Raw genomic sequence first — 25,206 nt, forward strand, 5'->3', positions numbered from 1 at the left:
CTGTTGAATTTCTTCTGTGGCTTGGCGACAAAGAAATACATTTAACAGAAAGACAGCATTGCAACGTGTACGGGCAAAGATAAAGACGCTTTGCTGTGAATGAATTCTACGAGCTGAATACTAACCTCTCACACGGTGCCCAGTGTACCTGGCTCTGCTGCACCAACACACAGACCGGAACTGGAGTCAGACTAATCACAGATGTGTTAACAAAACTGGATGTAACGATTCCATCCAGTAAGATTTGTCTGCCTGACACAAACCCCCAAAAGGTTTTCCAGCTTCAGAGTTGCACTACGGGAAGCGTCGGATCCAGCACTGTGGGAGTGTAACTGGGGAAGCAAAACTGAATCAATACTAAAAAAATCTATAAAGTTGATAGAAACTGTTAATAGTCTGCTTAGTGTTTTTGCTCACCTCCTGTGTTAAAATGCTTTGGCCAGACAACATACAGTATAACAGTTTCTCTGTTTTGTTGCTGCTCACTTTGCTGTATTTTGACCTTTTGTAGGGTCCCATTCACCTCTGCTTTGGGGATAAAATAAAAATAATAAAATAATATAGTTGAGTCCAAGGAGGGTTTTCTAAGTTATGTACATATTTTTTCTTTCAGCCAGTCAACCAACAGTGGAAGCAAACTGTAAACTGTACAGCAGCTGATCTAATGTGTGTCATGGCTACCAACCAGGTTACTCTAATGAAACACTGAGCTGAATCCCTGAACAGAGTACTCGCTTGCTTGCTGCTGGAGATGGGTTTGTTTGTTTGTTTTGTTTTTTGCTTTGAAGTTTTAGTTCTTTCCTTCCTCTGCTCAGAAATTTGCCCGTGCCAGAATTTAATTAGTGTGAATAAGGTGAATTTATGTATCGACAGGAGGACAGGACACACACTTGCAGCCACACAGTATTTTAGGCTTATACTGCAGAGTGACCTTAGCTGCAAAGGCTGACACGGGTCAACAAACAATATGCCCAAGATAAAGAATTTGCATTTGAGAAGTGAGTTCAGTCAGGTTTCCAACACATTTCACGTCTATTTAAGACAATCCTGTTTAATTGTTTGCATGCAGGAGTCTACACATTTTAATTTCACGATTTGACTTTTCACAGCCAGTACCCAGACGCTCTGTTCTTAATCAAATAAATAAATAGATAAACAAATTAATAAGCGTGGAGGGCATGACTTTGGAATTGTTTGAGTTGTGTGCATAACTGATGAACTCTGTGGATTCACTAATGTATTATTCACATGTAAACGAACAGATTTACTATGAGTGGGAGAGCTGTTTGTCGCCAAACGTCACGTGTGCCCTTCACGGGGAAACATCACCAGAACAGGAAAAAGAGCTGCTTGTTATTTACTGTGCTTCACCAGGATCAAAGATGCTTCACATTTCAGAAACTCCAGATATTTTTTAAGAATGCAGAAAGATAAAATGTCGCTATTTTAAACAAACACGACCCTGATTCCAAAAAGGCTGTGATGCTGTGTAAAACTTCGATAACAACAAAATGCAATTTGCAAAGTCATTTTCAACCTGTATGCAACTGAACAGAGCTGAAACTGATAAACTTTGCTCTGAATCTGATGTCGGCAACACGTTCCAAAAAGAGGCAAGCTGACCACTGGGTTCCATCACCGTTTCTTTAAACAACACTCAGTAAGCCTTTAGGAACAGAGGACATTAGTTGTTGACATTGTGAATGAAGCTGTTTACCCGTGAGATGCTCCAAACAGGTATTTCTGACAGTACGCAACCTTCCCAGTCTTTTGTTGTTTTTTCAGAAGAAGTTCACTATAAATATACATTTTTAAAAGTCAATGTTGATAAGGCAAAACATCACATATAATATCTTTTCCATTTCAGAAGGCCTATGAGTCAAAAGGATTAACAAAGTATCAAATTCTATTTTATTTGAGTTTTACAAAGCATCCCGACCTTTTTGTATGAATGACTTAGTCGTATGAACTGAGTCCTGGTGTAAGCTATAGTACACCAGGGCTCAGGCTGTATAGTCAGGCTGTGTGAATCAACAGAAAATGTTCCCTAATCATGTCATTATAAGAGACAAGCTCTCACTGCACACCAACCTCCAACATAATGTCTGTTCAGGACACAAGCTCATCTTACCAGTGCTGGACTGACACACGCTGAGGGTCTTTTTAATTCACTGATAAAACTCCTTTCAAAGCCACATGAAACCCTCAGGTCTCCCAACGCCCCCAAGACACTTTAGCCTTTTGACAAGGCTAATCTCCCTCTGGCATCTCCTTATCACCCAGTTCACATTTGGTCCACCAGTGAGGGGATGGAGGAAGGGCATGCAGTTTGACACACTTATCTTATATTAGATACTGCTGGGACTGGTGGTAACATAAAAGGTTGGAAGAGTAGGACTGTTGCAAGGCATACGGCTGATCCCGGTTTCCACGTGCATAATGAGTGACAGTTTTCCTCAGAAGTGTGCAAACCAGTTAACTCCCAGTGCATAAAAAACATGGTGAAAAAGGTGTGTGATTGCTGTGAAGTGTGAGGTGTCACCGAGCAGCATGTTGTTCACTAATCCTTCCCATTATAATTAAATAAATAAATGTTAAAAATAATTTGTAGCCAGCAGTTTTTTTTTTTAAACCTGGCGATCACTATTTATGGATTTTGTTGCTTGTCAACTCCAAAATTTCTGAGGCGATAAAGGTCATCTCAGTAGGATGACAGAGCTATAATGGCTGCCAGAGGAAAATGTAAAGAGTTGGAACAATGTGAAAATAAACAAAGGTTGCCTTCTTTTAACATTTATTTACAACAATTATAGGCCACACATAATGACCGATAATTCACATAATCAAACACCATTCATTTTATCAGTGATTCAGTGTAGTGGCACAGAGGTAAGAGAAGCTGTCCAGACAGCAGTAGGAATAAGTACATTTTATGTACACAAACTTGCCATTTGATTCTGGTTAGATTCCAGTGTTGGTGTTTAGCTCTTCTTCAGTCAGGGCTCTGAGGTTCTCTGCTCACACTAATTCTTACAGTCCTCTTTCAAAAGAAATGTTCTTATCTGAAATAAAAGGTAACAAAAGAATGAATAAATTCTGATTCAAAAATCAAAGATAAGAACAAGTGTGTCAGTGGTATTAGTGCTTCAACACATCAGAAAGTGGACAATCACAAGTAGATGCTGTAATTACGCAGTTTGGCCACTATGTTAAACTGGTTCTAAGACTCTCTTACTCTTCCTGGGTGCTTGCAAAACACCTTGCCAAGTTAGCCTGATAGCGAGCAGTTAGCTAACTATCAGATGGTTCCATACAGCCAATAAGGCAGTTTTCTTCACTTTGTACTGTCTGCAGTGATTCCAATGAAATTAACTGATTTATGGCCAAGTCTTTAAATGTATTTTGCTCACATTACACACACTCATTTACCAGCTCAGCCTGTTTTTAGTCACCCCAGATAGCCAAATGTACGGACGCAGCCATATCATTAGCCACACAGCAACATGTGCACTGAGTAGCCTGGGGACAAGCTGTATTTTTTCACTCAAACTTAACTTTCGCTTTGCGCTCGGTCCAAACGCACCTGCACACTGGTGGGCTGCAACAAAGCACTCAAACATTTTGAAAAGATGACTTCAAGTCCCATTGCGATCTACTTCACACATAACCTTTAACGAAATAATATTTACATGTATGTATTTACAGAGAAAACCCATCCTTCATTCAGAGGCAAAATGACGAGGCCACTGGGCCCTTAGGCCCCGGCCTGGAGTGGAGTGTCCAGGGCTCGGATGTGGACACTGGGCAGAGTGAACCAGGCTAAAGGAAGCTCTCGTCCAGCACTGTCATCCTGGAACTTGATATTAAGGTAAAAATCTCCAGTGTAGAGGAAGAGCAGGGCACCCACACAGACAGAGCTCTCTTTGGGTTTAACCTGGTGAGGGCAAAGACAGACAGGAAGAATCATTAGCAGCCTCCATAATGAACGTGACACATTGTCAGCCACAGGGAAGACAGCAGGACACTAAGTTTGAACCTGACTGTGGCAGAACAGTTTCTTTATGTATTTGTCAATAACTCTATTTATGTGGGCACCCATGAACAGACACTGCTGTATAAACAGATAATGACTGGCAATGTAGTAAAAAACAGTTAGAACTACAAGTACTTGAGTACAGGTTTGAGTACAGACTTGAGCAAACGCCTGGCAAAAATAATGTAAAATATGTTTAAATATGTCTATGTCTAGAATAAGTCTATGGTTACCAATGTTGCTTCCATTGTTTTTTGCAGGTCAACTTTTCCATCAACTTCAGTTAGAACTACAGATATTCCTTCATTAGTAGTTCTACTGCTGTTTTTATCACGGCCTAAATGTCGACATCACTGCACATACTACATGTTGAATGACCTGCATTTGAAACATTTAGCTGGAAGAAGGCAAGCTTGAAATTAACTTAAAAGTGCTCGTCATCAGCTGCAAGCTGAAACTTTGTTAGTTTCTGAACCTATGCCTCAAAAATCAAAAAGCATTGTGGGTAAATCATGGCATGTAACTGTATTCTTTTACAGCATTATCAGTACATCTGCTGTGGTCTCTGCTACTGTGAGATGCAAGCATTAAAAAATATTGCACTTTTTTTAACTTAATTAAATATTTTTAGTCTAATCTTGAAACTACCTGGAAAGAAGTGATGACATAATGTGCGTTAAATATGTCACCTGTTTTTCTTGCTGTTTGCTGGGAAATACTCCAACCCATACTGACCGTGTCAATATAGAAGGTGTTGGAGCCAATGAAGGTGACGGCGTCCTCCAAATCGTAGTTCTGGACTCCATTCTGGAAGTCCTGATAGGGCACAACAGTCAGAGCCAGGGGACCCACGGTGTTCTTGCTCAGATTGGTCAGTTGTACCTCCAGGCTCACAGCATCACCCACTTTACAGTCGGCAATGACATCGCAGTCGCATGGTTTCCCATTCACCAACACATCTGAAAAGAGATGGAAGACAAAAAAGACACAGGAGGGGATTAGCATGACTGGAGGGGACAGTTGTTTTGTCTAACATTTTGTACAAAAATGGGACTCTTCAGAAGTTGCTTCAGAAGAGGTTTACGACCTTTGAGACCGATGTTTAAATCTCGTGCACGCTCAATCTCCACTTCATTTGTATTCATCAAAACCCGACCTGACCATTAATGGCCTATCATAGTGCTTCTTGTGGAGGATCAATAAACTTTGTTTGTCCTAAAATACATTTTATCGACATCAGAGGCGAGTGCTGGAGCTGTGGGTATTAAACTGAATTCCCTCCTGTTAATCTCATTCATGACTCATTTCTGTCAAGAATGGACAAATGAGATTGCTGGAACAATCCCTAAGTGTTAAACACACATACATAGACACACAACGCCCTGAAGTACATTTCTCTCTCCTCACATGGCTCTACCTCCCTCTCTCCTGTCACAACCCAACAAGAGACACTGAGTGAGGTCAATTCGATTCAGCTAATGTGGGGCCACTCACTCCTGATGTGGCCCCTATTCCACTAAGGTGCAGAGGGAGACACAATGATTTGTTTGGAACAACAAGCTCAGTGATCCTAACTCCTGTGTGCTCCTAACGGGCTGAGGAGGAGAATCCAAACACGAGGGATTCGGGGGGCACTTGAAGAGATCACCCAAGTAATGAGTCCAAGGGAAAAACGACGGCACACACACACACACACACACAAATGCACAAACCGGCTGTCATACACTTTCTGGTGTCACGCCTGCGGCTGTGATGAACACTGTGAGTCAGGGTGGCCGTGTGACAGCCTGATGAAAGAGGCGAGCTGCGTTCAGTGCCGCTGGTGTGCCAATCTGTTGTGTACAGTAAGGGGTGGGGGTGTATTAAGATAGACAGACAATCCAGCAAGAGGAAGGGAGAGAGGGAGAGATGGAGGGGGTGGGGGAGGCTGAGGCCGTGCTGTCACAGTCGGTGGGAGAGCCTCCAGCAGCTACAGGAGGGTGACATTCAGCTCCACGTCTGCATTGAAAATGCATTTCACTCAACACAACCAGCAGTACTCACTGAGGAGCTCGGCAGAAGGTTGCCTCTCAAGGGTTTTGTTATCCAGAGATTCTTTTATAGTCAATACATGTTATTTTCACCAGTTATATCTCTCATAATATTGATTTTATTACTTATTAAAACATTAATTCCACACATAGTTAAAAATGTAAATTATTAGTGTTGTTATTACTGCTGCTGGTATCATCAGCAAGAAGCATGAAACAACTTGTGATACCAAGTCTTCTACATGAGCCATAACATTGTGAGACTCCATCGTACTGCTGTTCATCTATTTTCAAATCAAGGAAAATGATTTTTCATGTAAGAAGGTCAGTCACTGTTTTTCATCTTGAACACAAGTCGCTCACGAGTCGAACAGTGAATCTCAGGTCTTCAGAATAAGCAAACAGAACATGCTGACTGTTGGCTTCGCTGCTGAACGGACTTTATTTTCCTTTGCGGGGGAACGAGGGAGTGATTGCAGCTTTTTGTGACTAAACTGATTGTGTTAACACCTTGCTGAGATCCAATCTCAATGCATTCCTTCTGCAATGCATTCTGCATGCATTTACACCTGCACAGTGTGTTTTTCCTCATCCAGATAAGATGTACAGGTACAGGTGCTGTGTTAATACAAAGTAAATGAGCCTTTATATTGCAATTAACTTGCTAACCACATGAATGAATACTGTTTTTGAATAACCTTTGTATTAGACCAGTCTACAAGCCATCACCTTATCCTGTACATGAGATAACTTGACAGCACTGTAATAAAGTCTGTACACAGGCAGTTCCTGCAAATCTATTTTTCATATTGCGAGAAAGTGTAAACTTGGTCATGTGGATGCATTAATAATCAGGGTTCCTTAAACTGTAAGCGATGAGATGATGTCCAAACCTCCATTTTTGTTGTTGAGTTACATCTTCCTTCTGCATATGGAAAGCTATGGGCTTTAGGTTTTACTGGTGCACTTAGATACGCATGCACACACGGACATGTACACACACACACCCGTATAACACCATCTTTTCATAGCCAGTAGCGCTGAGCATATAGTGACACCTTAGCAAGTAGTTATATTTAGTTTGTTCAAAGTCTTGTTGCTAGGAGATGTGCAAAATATAAGTAGCCTACACTGGCTCTAAAAATGGAAATAAATTCTTTCACATTAAAAGCGAACAAAAGAGAATGGTTAGTCTGTAATGAGCTGATGAACTCCCACACACGCACAAGCCTCAGTCACACACACCCCCACAGCCTGAACATTTGCTACAGAGTTTCTCTTCTATCCTGGATTGTGTATCAGCACCGAGACAATCAACTGATTTGGATTCCAAACATAAACGCAGAAACACAAGCAGTGGGAAGAAACAGCGGCACGACCACAATGGCAGAGACATGTAAAGGCACATACTATATGCATTCGCTATTCTGTAAAATTAAAAATTTGTGGCAAATTAGCAGTTATTTGATGAGATGGCATTGACAGCTCATTATGTTACCGTCAAAACAAATAAAGCAAACAAGAATGGAAACATCAAGCCTTCTGATTGGTTGTGGTTCTCTCAGGGCTCTCAGCAAACATCTTTGCATGTTCCCAGAGAGGACTCCAAAGGTCAAAACAAAACACTGCTTTTTAAAAGCATCTGCTGTGTGTTTCCTTTTGTGTAGAGCTGAGTGCTACAGCTCTGTTGCACTGATGCTCTCCGGTCCAGCTCCACAGTGCCTCTGTTGTGATATGTCGAGGAATGTAGGGTCTCCAGAGGCTAAAGAAGCACAGGTTACATTCCTCAGGTTCTAACTGCAATTGCACTGACAGCTATAGAAAATATATTCTATATTAAAAAAAAGACCATTTTAGCTCACATTTAATAAAATATTACATTGGTGCCACGCTTGATATTACTCAATAATATTCAATGTCAAATCATGACATTCAAAATTGGCGCTACACTGAAAATGTCTTGACAGACTGTTGTCCTCCAACACAGTCGACACTTCTGCACTGTAGCTGCAGACGCTAACGTTAGCTTCACACACAGACAGGACAAGCTACGTTCAACCTCCAAACCTGACAAGTTTAAAACACTTGTACACTATGTGTGTGTGTGGTACAAGAATGTTTGTCTTTTATGGTCAGCAGAATGACACAGCAAACTTCTTACTGCCAAACATTAAAAATGATTAACAGGATGTTTTCCTGGGCAAGAACAGAATCCAAAAATTCATCCATCAATCCATTTTCTATACTGCTTATCTGTCAGGATCGCGGGGGTGGGGGGTGCTGGACCCTATCCAAGGGTGGGGTTCACCCTGGACTGATCGCCTGTCAATCGCAGGGCCGACACACAAAGACAGACAGTCACACACTCTCACACTCACACCTAGGGGTAATGTAGAGTAGCCAGTTAACCTAATGTGCATGTTTTTGGGACTGTGGGAGGAAGCCAGTGAAAACCCACTCAAAACTCCACACAGAAGGGATTCGAACCTGGAACCGTCTTGCTATGAGGTGACAGTGCTAACCACAGCACCACCGTGCCGCCCAGAATCCAAGAATTTATGTAACCTAAATACCATAACTGTTCTTCTACATGTGACTTTTTTAACCTGGCCCCCCTTTTTCAGCTCCTTTTGTCATCTGCACACACATTTAGTGTATCATGGAGATCAATTTAGCTCGATTTGTGAACTAAATGCTATATTTGTTATTAATGTGATTTCTGCTGTTTATCAACACATAATTGTGTATCAAAAATGACACAGAATGTGCTTTTGCTTGTACATAACATAATTATACAGTTCAGAAAATATGATTCCGCTAGTTCTTGTTTAACTTTTCATTTGTTTCAGCTTGTTAATTATGCAAATTACAATCAAAATCATGGCTTCTGTGATTTGAAGAAAAAAAAAAAACCTTCAGCATTAGAAAAAGTTTACACCCTGGTTGCACACAAAGACAAAAGAAAGTCGAGAGTTTCTTTCTGGCCTTATGATGATCATGTGAGGAAAAAAATAAGGAAAAGCTGCAGAGAAGAATAGAAAATTAAGAGGTACGTGAGCTTATAGGAGCAGTTTGATCTTTTAGAAGACTTGTACTAATTAAAAAGTCCACAAAACACAGGAGAGGAAGAAAAACCACTGCAACAAAAAAACCACTCCAACAAGTGCTGCATGAGCAACAGGTACATAACAGGATGAGTTAGTGTAAGAGCAGTGTGTGTGAAGAACTGACTTCCACTCAGATCATGTATCGATTTGTTGTGTTGTGACAGGTACATTAATAAGGAATGGAGAAATGAGAGGAATTGATCTGTTTATTCATTTTCCTGCCTGTGCTAGCGTGCAGGTACAGCACTTACAACGTGTTACATAATGTGTAGCAGGGTTTGGCTTTCATGTTGCCAGACGTGCAGCTCTGCCCAGATGCTGCTGCTGCTGCTGGAGTCTGCAGAGGCAAAGCTCTGCAGCACGTGTCGCCACAGCAACCAGGAGAGAAACAGAGAGACGACAACTCCCCTCGTGTATGAGTACGAACGCCACAGAACAAACTACGACTCGGAGATTAAGCAAGCCTCTCGTCATATGGCTGGCACCCATGAAGATAAAGATGATGGTTGACACTTGGACGTGATTATGCCGTGCTTAACACCAGGTATCGATGCAGCTCATTAAGATTCACTCACAATATTGTGCAGCATGACGGAGGGAAGTGGACAAATCCCAGCCAAATATAGACGTCATGTTCATCAGACCTCCTGTAAAATGACATTTCTGAGGTGTGGGAAATGCTTATTAAACAAAGGGGGCGTTACTGTACTGCTGCAAAACTGAATACGTCAGACGTGTGGCGTTATTCACTGGCATGTTGGAATGTTGTTCATGTACAGATGGAAGCATGCCAAAAACTGTTGCATAACTCACAATAAAAAGGGAATCAAAGAAATATTTCCATAAATATATCACAAAATGTCTTTGCAACCAATAGTCAATTTCTTAGGTTCTCCAAAACTTCAAAATAATCAAAGAAATAAATAAATGAAATAATTAAAAAATCTTCAGAACAGTTCCTCCAAAATAATAAAAATGCAGACACGGCTTAAAAAGTATCATAATCAGTCTGCATTATGAATCTTGTCTTTTCCTAGCCAAAACGGCAGCATTAAAAAAGTATCAGACAAACAATAAAGGCTGTGTTTCAGTATATTCCGGAGAGACCACCTTCATCGTGAATGTCAATTCTTTTTGAAGACTGATACAAGTGGTAGGAGCAGAAAAAAAAAATCCCATCTCTGTGTGTACATGGTCATACAGCAGATAAGTACGCCATGCAATCTGGGATAAGAAGTACTGGACCTCTGTGAAATACATTTGAAGAGATACTTTGCCTAGCTCAGCTTTAGAAATAACCAGTGACTCTACGAAGAACCATAATGGCTGAGTGATTTATTTGGTTACAGTCTGACATCTGAAGAATCCAAACACAAATACAAATCAAATACAATAGAAGTCTGAGTTCAGGTGCTTGAGTGGCAGACTCTTTTCCTACAGGATGAACAATAACAAAGAGTTGTGCTCAGGCCCAGATGACCAGGTCATCAGGGTTTAACAGCTCATCCCGATAGCCAGGCAAGGTCATTGATGAATGCCCCGATGGAGACAGAGGATGTGCTTTAAAAGGTTGAGGTGTGCTGCAGTAAGTCTAAAAATAACCTGCTAGCCACCAATATCGCCGTAAACCATCTGCCCATCTCTTATAATTATATTATTATCCCAATCACAACCACTCACTTGATATCAGTTGTCTTTTCCTTCAATGAACATTTCAAGATTCCATCTGCTCTGATGAATAAAAGCCAGGATATGTTTGGATATTCTGCCACTCACTTCAGGGGGGGCATTAAAAATTTTCACATCTATCAGTTTGGGCCAGATTTCCCAATACATTCTGACTTCTACTAATTTTGGACCACTCTGCAGCAACATATACATTCTAATACATAAGAATTTGGCAAAAGCGATGCAAACCAACACACATTTGCAGATTCTCCCTTTGTGGCTCCCTTTTTAAAAGGCCTGAGTAATCGCTGTCCATCTGTGACTCTCTTTGAGATCCAACACTGACTGTGTTTAATGGTTTCGCCGTTAGCAGGACATATTTAAGAAGTGTCACCACAAACAAGCAGACCTGCCCGGGTGTTATAATTTCAATCAGCAGCAAGCAGCAGCCTGTGGCAGAAAGGGTAGGGGGTTGTGATACAGCAACAGTTTGGAATACTAGCTCGTCTCCAAACAGGACACCTAACTGAGCTGAGACGTTTTCAGCCTGCACACACACTCATCGCTGCTCTGTGAGGTGAGCATCATGACCATGGGAGCAACAGCATTACTCAGCCAGAATGTTCAACACATCTTTCATGCTTCACTGGTAGCTACCTGCTTAATGTTTACTCAAATAATAGTTCTCCTTTTTTTTTCGCTCTCAATTCGATCTCTCTATTTTCCTCCATGAGAACAGGACTGTACTTTGCTGGTTCATTGTTTGTTTGAAAGCATGCAAGGTTATCATTGTTCAGCACCCTTATCCTATCCCACTTCAGCTCCACTCAACAAGGCTTTTAAAAGCAGGCAGCATACTGTGAGGATACAAGGATTAAGATGCTTACACACACTTACTGAGACATTCAACAATACAACTTGTTACATGTTAGGTCACAAGTGGGAATAAAAGTGCACTCTGTGGTGCGCTGAAAGGGCATCACAATAGATCTGAAGAGACTCTTGTGTAAGTGGAAATAGGAAAATAATGAATGAATACAAATAAAGGCTGACAGTGAAAGATGGCTCTAACTGTCTAGGTCAGCCTTGTTTTTAATGTTAAACCTAATTTGAATTATCACCATCACGGAGGTCTCTGTGGTCCTGTGTTCATACTGACAGATGTATACTTTGTTTAGTTTATTAGTTCTGAGCATTATAAAAACGGATGACATGAGAGCTTCCCAAAAATGAAGTCAAAATATCTTGATCGCCCCCCGGTGGCTGGCTGCAGCATAAGTCATAACTCCCTCCCACTCTGTGTTAACATATAGAACATGGCCCGAAATTAAAACTCAAACATCATGTCAAATAAAATTTTGTCAACAATGTTTTTCTGATGTATGTTCAAGTATTAATTTTTCTCATGAGTCGCTGATTTCTGTATATGTCACACACTGCCTCATGGTGGTGGGAGAGGAGTTTGCCTGAGCAGTTGGATTCATCATCTGGGAACCATGAATGTTTAGACAAAACATCATGGCAATCCATCCAACAGTTGAGATAATCCCCTGTGAATCACAGTGGTTCACAGACATCCATAGAGTCAACAGGCATTCATAAAGATTCCAAAAGATGATCGGTGAAAACCTGGAGCTAACTGCAGTTTGAGCATCCTATCAATTTGGAAATGGATCCAAATTCTGTCCACCACGACCAAATCCTACTTTTTTGACAGCTTTCACTTGCTAGATCTAACCAGAACTGTCCCTGCATGTTTCTTGCCTTTCAAACAACACTCTGTAAACAGTCTGTATGAATGCCAACTGCTGAGAATCTGTTGCAGTTACAAGCATCCATAATCATACAATATTAAATCATGCGCATGCAAATGTTTATGCAAACAGTGAATGACCTCTTAACCATGGCTGTACGTTTTATACAGGCAGTCACATAACTCACTGTGTCATGCCGTTTAATGAGCAGTCATGTGTAATAAAGTGGGCATTAAGTCTATAATTCCTTTTGACTTTCTGCTTCTAAATTGGAAACATTTAATGTCTGGGGGATTTAGATTTTATCCACATACAGACTCAAACTTCTTTTCTCTATTTGCCTTCACCTCAGAGTGAAGAAAGACAGAGAAAGTTCAGAGAGAAGAAGAGGACAATATAATGCAGCACGCTGCAGGCACATAATTCACACCCTGACAAACCTAACCACTGGACATTATCTCCAGCATTTTGATTTTCACTGAACAACAGTGTAGCTGATCAGGAAATACACTGTAGGTCTTTGCTATACAGAAACCTCCCAGAATAGAACAAATCAATAGTGTGGGGAAGCACTAGTGTGGTGGCTGGGTGCCATTACACTGTAATTGCCCCATACTGAGACAGCCGTCTTAGGCTCGGGGCTTCCTGCTGTGCAGTCATATAATTATTCAATCTGATTCATTTTTCAGACTATATCTGAGTACTCTATCTGTATTATGTGCCGTGGATAGAGCTGTTGCACGTACTGCATTTGAGTTTGAACTAGAATTCTTGTGACTCTGTGCTGCATTTGTGTATTTGAATTGTGGTCTGACTGAATAACATGATTTTATCTCACTGTAATCCCAGTTCTCATTCTCTTTTCTGTTCACCAGATGATATCACATAACTTCAGGGGGTGAGTTATCTTTAGTTCTATTGCCTTGTGTTCTGACTGCTGGTAAAACTCTCATAAAGTTGTTGACTTGCTGCCAGATGTATGACTAAAACTGAATGTGGAAACAACCTGTAACGCCGTTGTGCGACCTCCACAGTCTACCCAAACACCAAATTAAGAGCAGATTTTAATGTAACCTTAGATGACGGCAAATCTAACAAAACCATTCATGTTAAATCAATGCCTCTAGCACAGTGTCTCTAATAGCTATTCTAAACAACAGTCATGCTCTGTCTCAAGTGCAAAGTGCAACATAATTATTTTGTTTGTATACTGCCAATAAAACCTGTTGAAAGCATTTAACTTAGAGTTGAATCCTAAATAATGCGTCTTCTTGCAATTATGGAAATTAAATAAAGGTCACCATCTCAAAGGCTGATTTTTTTAAGATACTGTGAGAATGTAAGAAAATACTGTAGTTTATTTTAATAGAGAATGATTTAACATTGAAGTCATGCATCAATCATCAGACTCACCGTGGACATTAAAAAATGATCAAAACAGATGTCTGCTAAGGTCTTTGGCCCAAACCACCAAGTGAAACTGCTTGAGACAAGTCAAGTTTTACACATTTTTTTTTTTTTTTACATATACAGCAATTCTGCCCAGAACCCATAAATAAATATGTAAAATCTGTGCAGTTTCCCTTTAAGAATAAAGCAGGCTTATATTCATATTTGGAAAAAAAGATGTCTGAGTTAGCAGAAATGCAGCTCTGGCTAGTAGAGTTTTGTCTACTTTCCTGATGAGTCAAGTTGGGAGAAAATATATTTAATTGTTCTGGTAAGTGATGTTGCCCTTTCCTTATGTGTAAACTGCCTGTACTTGATGTGCAAGTTTGTCTCTATAATTTCTGAGCATATTGGGGTCACCCATTAACTGTGCAAGAATGAATTCTTTTTTAAAGGGTCATGATTTCATTGTGGATGCTTGATTATTATTTCCACTTCAGTGTTGTGAATGGCTTAAATTGGGTGCCCAAGCATTTGTGGATACACTGTTGCTACAACTACCACTACTTACACCACTGGATGTAAAGGAAGCCACAGTCCTTTAATACTCTGCTGCTTCCTGAGTTAAGACAAGATTAAATCAATGTCTGTAATTTCAAAAAGGATATAAATTAGATTTAAAACATAATACTCATTTAGATAACATCCCAAAGAGACTGATAACAAAATTATGTTTGTGATTATGATTGCATTTACTCAAGGAGAGCATTTTTTTAAGGCTGTATAGGAGGTTTATCTTTCTACTGCATTGCAGATCACTTCCTATGTGTTTGGGTCTAACTATGTATGTGTGAAGATGGACAACTTGACAGCTCCATCAAACAAAGCAAATTCAAGAGTTAAATATCTGGTCAGTCTGTTACAGTGCACTGGAGATACTGAAGTAAAAACCAGAACTCATATGAAATCCTTGTAATGGTAGTTTGCTGGTGATGAATACAGATAGACAGACAGACAGACAGACAGATACTTTACTGATCCCGAGGGAAATTCAGTATCCGTATCTGGTGTTTTCACAGTACGGTTAACCGTTATATGTTAGATGTGATTTCTCTGAATGGTTTTCCATGTTGTATTTCAAAGTGCCATTCTCTAATATTGCTTTGTGACTTCTTCATGCTGGCGCAATCACAATGCTAACATGCTAATTTTTGCTAATTAGCACGAAAAACAAAATACTGCCGAGGCTGATGGATTGCCATTAGTTTTCCAACCATAAACTGATGGAAACTTTTGAGCTGATGATATTAAGGGATGAGTTTCATTAAATATCAAAACTGTCAATCTCATGGCTTTATTAGAAGATAAGCAAATCCATTCATACATTCAAGGGTAACCCTCTGGGGGTCATGAATCTTTTTATAAAATATAACGCCAATGAATCCAATAGCCACTGAAATATTTCAGCCTGGAATTAACAGATTGGCTGGACGGGTGACACTGCGGTCCACAAAACCGTGCTGCTAGCTTGGCTAAAAACAAGGCAAAAGCATGGCATCTCATATAACAGAAAGAAAAGGCCTAACTCTATGCAGCGGCACTTAGAAACTGAAGCCAGAAGGCTGTGCATATTTTTACATAAAAATCTAGCCTTGTGCAGCTTTAATTCTGTGGACTTATTGTTCCAGGAGTGCAAATGCTTTCTGAATTCTTATTCCCTCTCTGCACATCTCCCCAGTAAACATCATTACACATCAACGGAATATGAGCAATGGGTTTTGGCAATGCTTCTTATCTGCTTCCCACTCATTCACCTGCAACCAAACAGCATTAAAACTGTAATGATCTCATTTTTTCTATTTTACAAATGTAATTTACTGCCACTTGGCCTCAGTTAGGTGAAAACCTCTTGATTGCTGCCTTCAGTTTGGGATTGATGTCAGAAAACTCAGAATTAATTAAAGCTAATCAACAACATGGCTCATAGATGCTCTCATCTGCCCAAAGCGCAACAATTACACAACTACACTGCATAAGAGAAAATGTAGACCAAACAGTCTCTCCTTGCCTCATTGGTAGCTTACATGATAAATGGATACACCAGTGACTCACAGCTTCTTTGACCTTCCCTACAATACATACCCAAATTTGTGCTGAATCTTAAAAAAAGCTTATTATAACAAAAGTAAAGTTGCCGAGGAGAACTTACTGAAACACTGCAAGCAAAACTTAATATGATTTTATACTTCTACATCCATATTCCCATGGAAGCTTGAAGCACAGTCAGCCATGAGCACACTGAGTGGGTCTGAAGCTACTGGTCTGTGTCTTGGACAGGAGATGAGTGTTCAACAGGCCTGCGTATACAGAGCGTTTAAAGGCAAATCTCTGTTAATCACATATGGATGGAAAATAATTAGGCCTATCTTCCCCCAGCAGACGTCGATAGCTTGGGTGCTGAAGCAAGAAAAAACAGCTGCTGCAATAAATCTGATCTGATAATCCAGTACGCTGATTTGAACACAACCAGAAAAGCTATTCTCAGTCAGGGACTGCATAGCAAGACAGCCTACATTCTCCCTGCTTAAATATCTAATTTTATACTTATAAATTATTATCCATTGGAAAAAAGTATAGAACCCCCCCTCCCTTCAGACTGCCTTATTTCTTCAATGTAAAACAAAATCAAACTATCTGAGGGGAGTTTCACAAAAATACAGTCTTAAATCTCTTTACTCTGACTGCTATGAAATCATGTTGACAGGGTGTAGGGCCACAAACAAAAATTTAATTACAAAGTTGTGCTTTTATTGACTCTGGCCACTGTCACAGTCCATAAACTCATTCATCCAAGTACTGTCAATGGAGTGACTCCAGAAAGTGTCTGCTGATAAAGCAATGACTTAGATAACTGATTTGTCAGTTTGGAGTATATTGGGGGGGGGGGGGGGTGTAGTTGTCACTGTTCATTAATGGAAATTGGATGAAATATCCATCAAGAACAGCTCTATGTTCAGGGGTACAGTAATTCTCTTGACACTATTCTCATATGCACTATATAAACAAAGTAGACAAATGTATTGGGCGACCTGACTACCGCACCAACAGGAACTTTAATAACATTGCATTTGAAATACATAGGCAGCTTTGCAGCTTCCACTCTTCTGGGAAAGATTTCCACAAGACTTTGAAGTGTTTCTGTGGGAATTTTTTTCCATTCATGCAGAGTAGAGCAACAGTGAGGTCAGGCACTGATGTTGGATGAAAACGCCTGGATTGCAATCTCCATTTCAGTTTGCACTATATTACACTGTTTACTGTTGTATATATACTTTTTATATATTGTCTTGTATATATATTTATATATGCCACTTTTTATTTTGCTATTTTTAACTTTTGTTTAGCTTGTTGTGTGTATTGCTGCTGCTGCACTGCAATTTCCCAGCCTGGGATCAATAAAGTATATCTATCTATCTATCTATCTATCTATCTATCTATCTATCAATCACCCCAAATGAGTTCAGAAGGGTTGAGGTCAGGACTCTGTGTGGGCCAGTCACGTTCTTCCACGCCAAACTCATCCAACCATGTTTTTATGGACTTTGCTTTGTGCACTGGGGCACAGTCATGCTGGAATAGAAAAGGGCCTTCACCAAACTGTTGTCACAAAGGTGGAAGCATAGCATTGTCCAAAATGTCTTGGTATGCTGAAGCATTAAGATTTCCCTGCACTGGAAGTAAGGGGCTGAGCAGAACGCCTGAAAAACAGCCCCATACCACAGCTGAATTCAATATTAACAAGGTGTGTCCCAATAGTTTTGTACATATAATGTATATATATATTTACCATCACTATCTATTTATGACAGCTTTGCCTGATGAAGGTTTAGGTTTAAGTTTAGTTTACTTTTGTCTATATAGTGTATGTCTGCTAAATCTAAGACTACAGCTAGCAGCTGGTTGTTGTCTGCTTAATAACAGCTAAACTGGTTTTGCGCAAAGGGAACACTGGTGTTCCAGTGTCAACATGGCATAGCAATACAGAGGCGAAGTCCCTTCCTTTCTGATATCATCATGGGAACTTATTTGTGAAAATAGCTGTGTATGGTACATAATGGTGAGAGACTGCTATTTAAAAAAAATGCAAACCAAGAAAGTTATAGTTTGTTTTAAAGATAGTAAAGTATTATTTAGTTTTGTGTGAAACTGCTCAGTGAATTACATCTCTTATTTCTCACAATATATGTCACGAACATGGTCGTTAGCTTGGCACAGAATAAGTATTAAAAGAGCTCAAAATCACTACCAGTCTGTTCATACTGACAGCTGCAGCTCTGTGAAAGGAGAGTTTGTCTGTTCCATAAACTAGTCAGCATGAAGCACCAGCTATACAAGGTTTCACTGAGTCAAGATGAGGTCACTGATGCAACTGTTGGGCGTACAGTCTTTCTAAATATGTATTTTCACAGTCTTATATTTCAACACTTTTATGACAAACTGACTTTCTTGACTTGCAAACTTATCTTTTAACTACCAACAATTCAAGAAAGACCGAAAAATACTTGCATATGCATATGTTATATTCGTTATACTTAATACTTTATGAAATAAGGTCCCCCGGGGGAGGAGGGATTTCAACTAGTTTTGCACACAGCCTCCTGTAAAGCCACAAATTGGTGCTTTTGCATTTCGTTTTTGTGTATTCACCTTTAAAGAAAGCCAGGCTAGCTGTTCCCTGCTGTTTCCAGCCTTTACCCTAAACTAACCTATCTAAGGTTTTCATAGAAAAATAACAGAGTGCTACAAAGATTTTCACTTTGGGCAAAAAAGTGAATTAGCGTATTTCCCAAAAGATCCAACTATTACTTTAAGAAGCAACCAATTCATGAAAGCTAGATATGCTCAGTCATACAGGCTAAGGCTAATGGGGACATACCCTGGGATAACCTATCCTGCATTATGTTAATGTGGTTATTTTCTCCAGATCTACTCGGAGACGCATGTCTCCACAGGGGGCATCAAGCACTTTGATCCTTTTCTTTCCTCTCATTTTGTAAAGCACTTCTGAACATCAAACTCTTTGACATACAGTAATGCAGTTCCAAGTCATATCTGTGATCACATCTCTGAGCACATTGCATCTAATTAAATTTGAATTATCCTTTTTTTTCATGAATGGCAATTTTTTGAAAGTATCATTATAATTAATTGGGTCCTATCTGGCTCATTGGGGTAGGAAAAGACCACATATATTCCTGAGGTGTACGGAGGCCCATTTGGTTTGAAAAATAATACGACAATGTAACTGCCTGACCTGACCAGCAGACATAATTATCTTGAAGCTAATTAAAATTGAGAAAACATTTTACAGTATATAAAATTAAAATTGCTTCGATTACTTTGTAAGTCATCATTTCTATTCATGTGGGAAATAACCAAATAAACTGGGCTCACAAAAAGGCAATGCAAACAATCATACTTTCTGTGGGATCACACAGCAATGAGCAGTCGAGTGCTTTGGCTATGTAAGAACAATATCTACAAGTTGGTGCAGAGTGCCATCTGGAAACAAACAAAGACATGCATAACAACAAACTAACGCTGCACATGAGAAGTGCACACTCTGAATGGCTTCAATCGAGTACAAAGCTTCTATCACCATCAAATATTTGCTCACTGGGATGGTATGGCACTCGATAGTGCAGAGGACGCACTGCACTGTAAAGTATCCACCTTTTCTTCCTCTGACATAATCTCCAAGAATGGAAAACCAAACAAGGCCACTGTGCAATAACCTGCTGTGTCAATTCCTCGCACTGGAACAACAACATCAACAGGCAGTGGAGGTGCTTGTTGGAGGAAGGCAGATTCAGAGTAGGACTGGAGTGGGAGGAGGCGGTGGCGACTGTTTTGACTCTTCTCCAGAAAAATCATTAGTCATAAGTCATTAGTAAGCCTCTCGTGAGAGATTCGCTGTAGTGAGGTCTAAACATGGCTGCTGTCATATGCCATGTTGCACACTTGGTCCCATTTCCCCTGCCTCATTACAATGCTCTGCCTTCCTGCCTCTTCCTCCTCTTCTTATTAGTAAAAGAATCCACCTTAAACACAGAAACTCTAACTCTAGTATGTATAGATACCTGCAGGCGTGGTGGTGGAATTCATGTCCAATTCCTAATCTCAAAGCCAACTGAAGACGAGCGAGAAAAGAAAAACACTGCTGCTGTTGTTTTGCTGACATCCATATTGATCTTTGTTTAATGAGGCAAAACCTCCACTGACATGATTAGCTTTCATGTGATTGATTTTTGAAACGAGACATTCCTTGCAACAGCGCAAGATTATCAGTCCATATACTGATGTTCAAATGTGAGACAAGGGCAGAGGCTAAAACAAGTGAGACAAAACTTAAAAACTGGCAAAAACAAGTCTTCAAGACTTGAAAAAGCGTTGCACACAACTCAAAATATTCATGTTTTACTGTTTTACAGTAAAAATGTTGAAGTTATGAAAGACAAGTTTTGTCTGACGACTGTCTGTCTCAGTGTAGGCACGGGAAGCACCTCTGTTTTCCATTCCGCCTTCTTGCTTTATGTTTCAAGCTTGCCATCATGTGGGAAGTTGAAAGCTGTAAAAAATTGCTTCTGATGACGCACATGCAGCATCGTCTAGAAGAGGATTTCCCAGGAATGAACCAAAGGGGAGCTTCTAAAGGGAATGTCGTTTTCTTATGTTAAAAAAGGAACAAAACAAAGCCCTGCCTGCACACCCACACGCAATCTGCTGCTGAATGATGTTTTTGTTGCTGCTTTTTGTTTCCTGACTAGTTAATATGACATACAGGCATGCTGTGGGGTACAGGACTCTAATGTGGCAATTATGGCCAAGATAAATTAAAGCTAGGGCACTTATAACCTCAGTACCTATGCATTTATACATGGGCAAATTGTCTATGAAGGAGAACATACAGCATTGGAAAAAAATACATCTGATTGGCTGATAGGTATCAGTTTGAGCAGAAGAATATTTTACATATCTATTTCCTGAGCCAGGCACAAAGGAGGGGGATGGGTAGATCAAAAATTGAAGTTTTGCATTTCAGGGCTAGACCTTCATCAGGCAAAGCTGTCATAAATAGATAGTGATGGTAAATATATATACATTATATGTACAAAACTATTGGGACACACCTTGTTAATATTGAATTCATCTGTGGTATGGGGCTGGTTTTCAGGGGTTGGACTCAGCCCCTTACTTCCAGTGCAGGGAAATCTTAATGCTTCAGCATACCAAGACATTTTGGATAATGTTATGCTTCCACCTTTGTGACAACAGACTGAGGAAGGCCCCCCTCCACCCCAGCATGACTGTGTCCCAGTGCACAAAGCAAAATCATTTCTTAGTTTATAAAAGTAACGGTTATGACATATTGACTGATGTACAAAAAGTTGAAGTTTTTTTTAAAATAAGAATAAATACTTATTTTTCATCTTTGGGGGGGCTGTGCCCAAAATACATACTAAAGAGGATATTTTTCAGTTGAAAAAAAAAAAAAAAAACATTTCACACGACTTCACCTCAGTGTCCAAATCCATTAACAGTGTATGTTCCCTTGGAATTAATTCACTTTGGTGCAGAATTTCACTGATCCAAAAGCTGTTGTAACTGGGCCATTAGCCATCTGTTTAGTGAAAAATATCAAGATCTTTATGTGTAAAGAGATAGGTCGTTGTCGGTATTATTGCAACAAACATTTCAAACAAGTTTGAGTCTTTGGAAAGAATCACATTTAACATGTTAAATAAAGCACAATTTTCAGGGAAAAAAAAATAAAAACCAAAACAGTAGCATGATGTGCACATGTTTCTGGGTGAATTATCAGCGTGAAGCGGGAACACTAAGGTGTCAGGATGGCACTGGGGGCAAATCAGTGTAGACAGCAGAGCTACCTGCAAGGTTATTGTTTTCTCCACACAATGAATGGCAATCCTTGTCTTAGAAAGTTACTTCAGTCACTTGCAGGGGTATCACAGATTTGGCTACGACTGATGTTGTAAAAGCCAAGTCTTCTTATTAAAGACTCACTCTACCATCCTTACTCACAAAAAGCCAGATCCACAGAGATTCTTTATTTTATATTGTAAGCAAAACAATCGTTACTGGGACAAGAACATCACTAAAGAGGTTAGGGCTGTTTGTGTCAGAATAAATAATGAAGTTGAGTAGTTTTGAAAATGCTGGATGTCCAAAATTTGAAGTTAGACAATGGATCATTACTTTTGTGTTTGTCATCCCCTGTAAAACCCAAAGGTTAATCAGTCAACCAGGTTCATCCAGAGCTCTTGTCTCCATCGTGATCCTTTAGTAATGCTTCACTGCAGTCTTGTAATGACTGCACTGTTGGATTTTAACACATTTTAATTACCACCGTTCTCACCACACTGGAGATGAACGCACTTAATTTCTGTTGTGAGACTGCCAGCCAGCATACAAACAATGCTGATCAGCATCGTATGTGACTAAAGCTGATAAGAACGCTGATCTTATTAAAACTAACCCTGTTGCACTCTTAACACCATGCGATTTCACACTGTGCATTTGCAGTGTTTAAGCCAGGACTGTCTGGGAAGAGGTCATATTGGTCCTTTAGTATTTCTCTAGGAAATCCAACCTTTGGGGGAAGTAAACAGTAAACAAACAAATTGCATTCTCAGGGAGTGCTACAAAATAATAATAAATAATAAATAATAATAAAACATTGATGTCTTAAAAAATACAATATCAAAATAGGGTAAGAAAATTTGCTCCATTCATTAAGGCTTAATGCTGTCAGAGACAAATATGTTATTAATATTCTATTTTAAGTGTACTTCAGTGTTTAATTGAATTGAGAAAACCAGAGAAATTCATTGTACTTCATGTTTAGTGATAACAAATTCATTGCTGGGATACCTAAAAATTTTCATTATTCTAATGGTTACAGTAAAAAGTGGCATTATATTTAGTCATGACTGCTATGTCGTGATCCACTTGCAGTGCAGCCAAACTGCTAGTCTGATAGTTAAAGCTGAAGGTATCAGGTATTAGCTATAGTGAAGCTGTTGACGGCTCTTAATTTCATGCTAGCTAACATTAACTAATGTTAAAGTTTCACACACTGACTGAGCAAATTTTTGCTCTACCCTGAATGTCCCAGATAAAAGATATTAAAACATGAATAAAATGTACTTAATATATAACTTAAGAACTGAGACCATTGCTAATGATCCAGCTGGCATTAGCTGTCAGTCAGCACCCATCCATCCATCCATTTTCTATACCGCTTATCCGTCAGGGTCGCGGGGGAGGTGGAGCCATTACTTATTGATGCATCACTCTCTTGGCCATTGAGCACAGCAACTGAACTGACTTCTTAAAGTATCAGAATAATACATTTCACACCCTCAAAAAGGTTGAAGGTTATAGTAACAGGAATTGGTGCTATCTGAATGTTATCACAAATTGTTCAAAAAATTTGACAGCTCAGTTCCAAAATTAAGTGGATTTTGCCTCTGGCAGATCCTGAAATTAAGAACCCCTGGAACCATTCTTCACAAGCTTGTTAGAGAGCATCTCTGCTGTAGCTCTTTACATGTGCATCCAGATGCACTGAACAAATTGGTAAAGTGCCGTTGTCTGTGCACGTTTTGGCTTTGGTCAATCAACTAGCTGGAATCATTATCAGCATCATCTATACCATGGCATGAAATGACAGCTCTCAAATGAGTGGAATCAACTCAGTCCAGCTGACATGAACTTATTCAACAAGATGAATGGAGAAATAATGTGAAATCTCTCCAACAGCCTGAAGAAGGTCAAACAGAATTACCCTATGCTAAGCAATCCAAGTTTCTAGCCTCTAAATTAAATCACTGTGAGCCGCATTACATCTCTAACCTGTCCACCATCAATCACCCAACTAAAGCAGGAACACAAATGCGCTCACTCCATCAGTCTCGGCTCCGTCTACTCTTCTCCTCTTCATCCTTTCCTAGATCACCCCATCAGCCAGTGCATCCTCCATACCTGTCCACCAACCACACTTCATCTCCATTTGTCACTCTGCCACTTCCTGCTCTATCATCCCCTATCATTAAGCACTGTGGGACTTGCTGGTCTTAGCTATCTTCACAAGTCAAAATTAATTCATCTTACCCAGTCTTCCTCATTCATTTTTATCTCTGGCAAACCTGGCAAATCTACAACCCCCTCTTTGTCCATCCTCTTCCATCTCAGTGTTGTCATTAGCACTGCCAGATAAATCACAACAACCGTTTATTTTACTTTCCATTAGTCATATCTTCTCCTCTACATGTGGCACGGACTCTACAGTTGGTGATATTTTTTACAAGCTGTCATGAGTGATGTTTGTTTTGATCAAAATGCAAAATGTAAAAAAAACACTGGTTTGAACAACAGACGATTTGCTTGGGATGATTACTCACCTGGGCAAATCTTATTTAATTAAGAAGTAAGATAGTTTTTTCAATAACTTTGGTGCCCAGTGCTTAATGGAGCGGTGCGTTCTTCCCTGAAATAATTCCAGTTTCTGTTTTTCCTAAATAACTGACTCTAGCTACTGAAATATGAAAAGACATTACTTCCATTCCAATACATTTTACTACGACCAAGACTGAAAAACTGAAAACCGTTGACTAACCGTTGTTTTGTTAATTGCTAATAAGTTAATAAGTTACTGACATTAACTGGTTAATAGAGTTGGAGAATGAGAATTTAATATGGAAAACATAATGAATGCTGGGGGCTATCAATTATTTCCATCATAGACAAGTGAGGTAAAAAAGCTCTACAGGTCATCAAGATACAGTCAGGGGTGTAATAAATGTCTCTGGGTTAATAAGAGTTTCAGATTCAGCCACATAGTGTTCATACATTACAGGACACTTATAGATTCATAGATACAACATTTTTAGAACTTAGAAGCAAGGTTTCGTCTTAATGAAACAAAGTGGTATTTTTATATATTTAAGACATACGTTTTTGGAAATAAGTGTAAATGTAATATCCCACACCTTTTACGGATCCCTGAAGGCATTATAATGCTTTCGTATTGAGTTGGGACCTTCTCATTCGGCTTTCATTAATTAGTAATGAAAAATTCTCATATTAAAGTTATAATTCTAAAAATTTCATGAAATCAAAACCCCATTAGTACCCATGGTCTA

At 39.6% G+C, this 25,206-nt stretch overlaps 1 protein-coding gene across 4 annotated transcripts in view; it reads right to left on the minus strand.

Moving 5' to 3' along the window:
* Window positions 1–2,644: 2,644 nt before the first annotated feature.
* trappc9 (trafficking protein particle complex subunit 9) overlaps window positions 2,645–25,206 on the minus strand; it is a 193,064-nt gene continuing 170,502 nt past the window's right edge. For 2 of the 4 annotated variants that reach the window (XM_046418121.1, XM_046418120.1), the window contains 2 exons: window positions 4,769–4,992; window positions 2,645–3,934 (listed from right to left, as the gene is read on the minus strand). In XM_046418121.1, the coding sequence (XP_046274077.1) occupies window positions 3,755–3,934; window positions 4,769–4,992 (404 nt within the window). In that variant the 3' untranslated portion in view covers window positions 2,645–3,754. The remainder of the gene's footprint in view (window positions 3,935–4,768; window positions 4,993–25,206) is intronic. The other 2 variants (XR_006845927.1, XR_006845926.1) reach the window with 2 other exon arrangements.

Source organism: Scatophagus argus, chromosome 17, assembly GCF_020382885.2.
Source record: "Scatophagus argus isolate fScaArg1 chromosome 17, fScaArg1.pri, whole genome shotgun sequence".
NCBI classification, from domain to species: Eukaryota; Metazoa; Chordata; class Actinopteri; family Scatophagidae; genus Scatophagus; species Scatophagus argus.